Source organism: Hydra viridissima, unplaced genomic scaffold, assembly GCF_058129835.1.
Source record: "Hydra viridissima isolate aposymbiotic clone 2 unplaced genomic scaffold, HvirCarnegie_v1 scaffold_2, whole genome shotgun sequence".
Taxonomy (NCBI): domain Eukaryota; kingdom Metazoa; phylum Cnidaria; class Hydrozoa; order Anthoathecata; family Hydridae; genus Hydra; species Hydra viridissima.
This window is the reverse complement of record NW_028324301.1, coordinates 22,020,209-22,025,597: the sequence shown is the minus strand read 5'-3', so window position 1 is coordinate 22,025,597 and position 5,389 is coordinate 22,020,209. Positions and strand designations below refer to the sequence as shown.

General features: G+C 31.7%; 1 protein-coding gene across 2 annotated transcripts; it reads left to right on the top strand.

Annotated features, from left to right (window-relative positions):
- Positions 1-1,158: 1,158 nt before the first annotated feature.
- On the top strand, positions 1,159-5,151 carry LOC149892457 (zinc finger MYM-type protein 1-like). Of its 2 annotated transcripts, none has more exons than XM_090079764.1 (5): positions 1,159-1,954; positions 2,079-2,721; positions 2,797-4,513; positions 4,586-4,689; positions 4,851-5,151. In XM_090079764.1, the coding sequence occupies exons 2-5, from the start codon at positions 2,094-2,096 to the stop codon at positions 4,889-4,891; spliced, it is 2,490 nt and encodes an 829-aa protein (XP_089935890.1). In that variant the 5' UTR covers positions 1,159-1,954; positions 2,079-2,093; the 3' UTR covers positions 4,892-5,151. The 2 variants fall into 2 exon arrangements, with proteins under 2 accessions (XP_089935890.1, XP_089935891.1); XM_090079765.1 differs by having other exon boundaries at positions 4,586-4,748.
- Positions 5,152-5,389: the final 238 nt, after the last annotated feature.

The following is a 5,389-nucleotide window of genomic DNA, read 5'->3' as shown; positions in this document are numbered from 1 at the left end:
CAGTCTTCTCCTCCTGATGATAAATATCAATAGAATTTGACTAAAACTTTACTCAGGGTGTAATTGAAAAAGGAAGTCCGGAATTTGTTCTCTAAGAAATAATTACTTTTATTTTTTTTAAATTAACAAAAGAAAATATTTAAAAAATGAAGTACCTTATAACTTAATAAAAAAAGGTATGTCCATTCAAGTTTCTTATTAATTTGTTTAAGTCAAAAATTAAAACAACCTCCGTTTAAATATATAAATCGTTTTTTTTTTTTTTTAATAAACTTTAGACCGTTCTCGATTTGACAAGCACTATGCGCGAGGTTAGAATTATTTAATTCTATCTCCTATTTTAAAAGTTGGGAGAAAATGAGTTATTAATTTTAGTAAGTAATGATTACTTCTAAAATGCGCTCTATTTTACAAGTTTTTTTCTAATTTGTTTAAAAATAAATTATTTAAAGCATAAGTTATTATTTCTTTAAAAATTAAGACTAAGTTTTTAAATAATTATTACTTTAAGAAAAAAATCAAAAACTTTCTCCCAACATTTAAACTTGGAGATAGAACAAAATAATTCTAACTTGGCGTATAATAAAATACTAAACCGTAAATCTAACTGTTATCCCGGATTAATAACTTCTTACCATCCGTTCGAACAGTTAACCTTGTATAGTTTGCTTAATTATTGCTTTAGTTTATTATAATTATTCGCTCTGTTTGCTTTTATCTACCGACGCATCATATTTACTTAACGAAATATTGAAGTTGTGAAAAAATATGTATATATACATATTTTGGGTATGTCCAGCGACGTAGCAGACATCCCCTAGACACGCCCCTGATTATTATATAATACTCATCAAAGTTATTTGCAACAATAACTAAGTTTTTTTGTCAAAAATATTATTTTTAAAAATTCATTTTAGTGTTTCTTTTTGGCAAGCATTTGCATTTGGTTTTTTGGTTTGTAACGAATTTTAATTTTGATAACAAACTAAGTACAAACTTCTATATCAATCATTTGAAATAAAATCGAATTTCAAATCGAATTTTAAATAGCATTTAGACATACAAACTTTCTATCATTTTGTTTCATCTCTTCAAGACATTGCGCAGAGTTCAGCTGTACAACGTCCAGTGCCGTGGCAAAGGCCCCCCAAACCCCCCATTTGGGGGGGGCCCACGAGATATAAGGGGCCCGTTTTTTAAAAAATGATAAAATTTTTTATGGCATTTTATTATTTTAACAGATAATTATCAATTATATTCAAACTATAAAATAAAATAAATGCTACTAAGACAATTTTAATGTGAAAAAAAACAACTGATGAGAATGGACATCCTTGTTTAGTTTCTGTATCTATATAGTAGCTTAACTCTAAAATTTTTACTCATACTTTTATGAAAAACACGGAATTTTTTAATCTTGACATGTTTCGTAGTTAACATACTACATTTTCAAAAGATTAAATAACAATTTAAAACTCTGGATATAAATATAAAATCAAAATTTGAAGACATTACAGAGAAATATTAACCGACAAATAGAATTGTTACAAACCAATAAAAATTATAATACAAATTATGATATCATAAATAGCATGCAAAAAATTATGTAAATAAAACAAACTAGATTGACAAATTTATATTATAATGAACAGTTTATTTAAAGATGAGTTTTCCTATTTCACATGGAGTTTTCACACCGGGATATTTCCCGGTGGGCCGTCAGCAATACAACATTTTAAAATTTTATAATATTTTAAAAAGTATTTTCTTTAATTTTTTTAATAACTTTCTAGAATAGTAATAAAAAATTGTGAGTTGAAATACGATTTGAAATATTGATTTCTGCGTGTCAGTTGCTTCATTTGACTGTATGATGTGTGTGTAGTTGGTTAAACCGAAACGCAATCGTCATTATTCAAAATTCGTAGTGAGCGTGGCTGAATCAGCTGAGCCGGTAAGTTTATTATTTTTAGGAGACATTATTATTTTTCATTTAATTTATTTGTATAAATTAAATAGGTATAGTACTATAGTAGGACCTAAAAGTAAATTTTATAAACTATCTGTTCTATTTTTAGGTATTAATTATTGGAATGAAGAAAGTGAAAAGTGGTGCAGCTAAGAGAAGAGAAGCAGCTGCAGCCAGGGAAGTAATAACTAAGTACCCCAAACTTACACAATTTTTGAAACCAGCAGTTCAAGCTGATGGTGAATCAGTAGCAATAACAGAAACCAATAATGATGTTACAGCCAATGCAGAAAATGATTCTGTTTCTTGTTTTGGTTTGTCTGCTGAAGGAGACTCTAATATGGCAATCTGTGAGTGTATACCAACTGCCACAACACTGCCACTTCTTTTTCTCAGTGATGATCCTTCTGATTGGCCAGAAAATGTTTCTGATGCACAGAGGTGTGACATTGTTGAACGTGGTGTAAAGCAAATTGAGATAGATTTTCCACACAATCAAGAAAGACGACGATTTTCAGTGACTTATTATAAACGACAGATGAAGAATGGAGAAACTATTGTACGGTCATGGCTTGTGTATTCTATGAAAAGTAATAAAGTTTTTTGCTTCTGTTGCAAACTTTTTGGTATATCAGATTCACCATTCCGACAAGGGATGAACACATGGGAAGGTTTATCCAAAAAACTGAATGATCATGAAACAGGAAGTACACATCTCAGGTGCTTTGAACAGTGGATGACATTACGAAAAGGTAAACTGTTTTAAAAAAAATTTTGTCATTAAATATAATAAATATTTATATATTTTACCAAATTCAACATTGCAGGCATAATGAATCAAACAACCATTGATGAGCATCAATACAAGTTGCTTCAAAAAGAGCGAAAATTTTGGAGAGCAGTATTGGAACGATTACTAGACATCACTCTATTTCTTTCTGCGAGGAATCTTGGATTCCGTGGTTCACAAGAGGTCATTGGTTCCAAGAACAATGGAAACTTTCTTGGGTTGTTTGAATTGATGGCGAAGTATGATAGTGTGCTCGATGAACTTTTACGTCGGATTCAGAAGAAAGAAACTAATGAACATTATTTGAGCAATGATACCCAGAATGAGTTGATTGAATTGTTAGCCAAGGAGATTGAAGCCGAAAACCTTTCCAAAGTAAAGAAAGCGAAATATTTTTCCATTATTTTGGATTGTACGCCAGACGTTTCACATAAAGAACAAATGAGCATAATCCTACGATCAGTAGTTTGCATTCCTGGGACAGGTATCAACATTTCTGAAAATTTCTTTGGATATCTCAAGGTAGATGATACCACTGGAAAAGGGCTTTTGGATGCCTTTCTAGATCAGACAAAAAAGTGGGAATTAAGTATTCTTGACTGTCGAGGCCAATCCTATGATAACGGTGCTAACATGAAAGGAAAGGCAAAGGGTGTTCAACCTAGGCTTCTTCAAATGAATCCCAAAGCTCTATATGTTCCGTGTGCAAACCATTCACTTAATCTAGTCATTGTTGACGGTGCAAAGTCATCCAACAGTGCAATTACTTTTTTCGGAGTTCTTTCAAGATTGTATACACTCTTTTCATCATCTCCTGCTCGATGGCATATTTTAAAGTCATGTATACCCATTTCTGTCAAGCCTCAATCCGATACCAGATGGGAAAGTAGAATAAACTGTGTGAAACCTCTTCGCTATCACCTGAAAGAGATATTAGAGGCATTAGAAAAATTGGAAGTGTATGCTCTAGAGAAGAGAGATGGCGCAACAGCTACAGAAGTATGTTCGCTGATGGAATATATGATGACATGGCCATTCATATTGTCAATCGTTATTTGGTATGACGTTTTATACCAAATTAACAAATCAAGTAAGCTTCTGCAGTCCTCTACAACTTCCCTTGATGTCTTGGATAGTGAAATAAAGGCCACATATGCATTTCTTCAGCAATATCGTGAAACTGGATTTTCAGACGCACACATGAAAGCATCAGAAATCGCAGAAGTGTTGGACATTGCAAAAATTTTTCCAGAAGTGCGTTCCCGACAAAAAAAGATGATTCATTCATACGAGTGTGCCGATGAAGCTCACACCATCCAATTAGAACAGAAGTTTAAAGTTGATTTCTTTTTACCACTCCTTGATATGTCAATGGGATCAGTAAAGGAGCGTTTTGAACAAGTCAGTAGTATCACAGAGCTCTATGACTTCCTATACCGTTCTGAGAATCTTATTCAAATCTGTAAAGAAAATTCTTTGTCTTTATATTGCAAAAATTTGCAAGCAAAGCTTGGCGATATAGATTCGGATGATCTGGAAATGGAATTAAAACGATTTGTCATAGTGGTACAGGAGAAAGAAAGTACTCACATGAAATCTGCACATGATTTTCTTAATTACATTTATAAAGAAGAGCTGCAAGAAACTTATCCAAATCTTGCCATTGTGTTACGCATAATCCTTACCTCACCAGTAACTGTCGCAAGTGCTGAACGTAGCTTCAGCAAGCTAAAATTGATTAAGACTTTTCATAGGTCAGTATATTTAATCTTGCTACTTTATACATAATAGATGTAGCTCTATGCATTTCTTTTCACTTTTTATAGGTCAACAATGGTTGATGACCGCTTGTCTTCTCTGGCGATGCTGTCAATTGAGAACGATGTGGCAAGAAAATTAAATTATGAGGAGATAATCAACAAATTTGCAAGTATGAAAGTTCGCCACAAGTCATTTCTGTGACAATTGTGAATATGTGATTTATTACAGGTTTTGAAGTATTACCAATATAATATAACAAACATTATTCTGATAATTATCCGTACATATACGTTTGTCTATACTTATATGTCTTATTTTTGATGTTTTTAGCCTTTAGAAAAAATGTGACGCATATATATCCTGTAATGTGATGCCACAAAAATAGGGCCCAAAAAAATGATTTGGGGGGGGCCCAAATGTACCACGCCACGGCACTGACAACGTCAAAACACAGTATCTGTATTTTTCATAATTGGATATGAAAATGATTTTGTAAAGTACGTTGGACCGCCAACTTAACTTCATACTTATCACTTGAAACTTCATACTATGAAGCTACTAATACTATGAGTTGTTATTCGATTAAGTCTGTAAAACTTATTTTTCAAAAATAAAAAAATACGAATTAATATATCCTTGTCATACTAAAATCTTGTGCTGCCTTATTCTAATAAACTTAAAAAATAGAGTTCTATTTTAAAAAATTTGAGTAAATTCAATTTTTCTTAAAAGACTGATATTTTTTTTATTTTACTTTATTTGTTATTCGTTCGATACGAACGAAAACTTCAAATCCGGTGCTTACGTATTAAGCACCTTATACAACAAGTGCATGATCTTCTTCTTTTTTTTTTTTTTTTTTTTTACAG

What these genes read in the sequence shown, in the direction of transcription:
- LOC149892457 (XM_090079764.1), top strand. Translation starts at nt 2,094, where the DNA reads ATGAAGAAAGTGAAAAGTGGTGCAGCTAAGAGAAGAGAAGCAGCTGCA. An exon ending in GTGGATGACATTACGAAAAG is followed by an intron (nt 2,722 to 2,796) that starts GTAAACTGTTTT and finishes TCAACATTGCAG; the next exon opens with GCATAATGAATCAAACAACC. An exon ending in GATAATCAACAAATTTGCAA is followed by an intron (nt 4,690 to 4,850) that starts GTATGAAAGTTC and finishes TGATGTTTTTAG; the next exon opens with CCTTTAGAAAAAATGTGACG.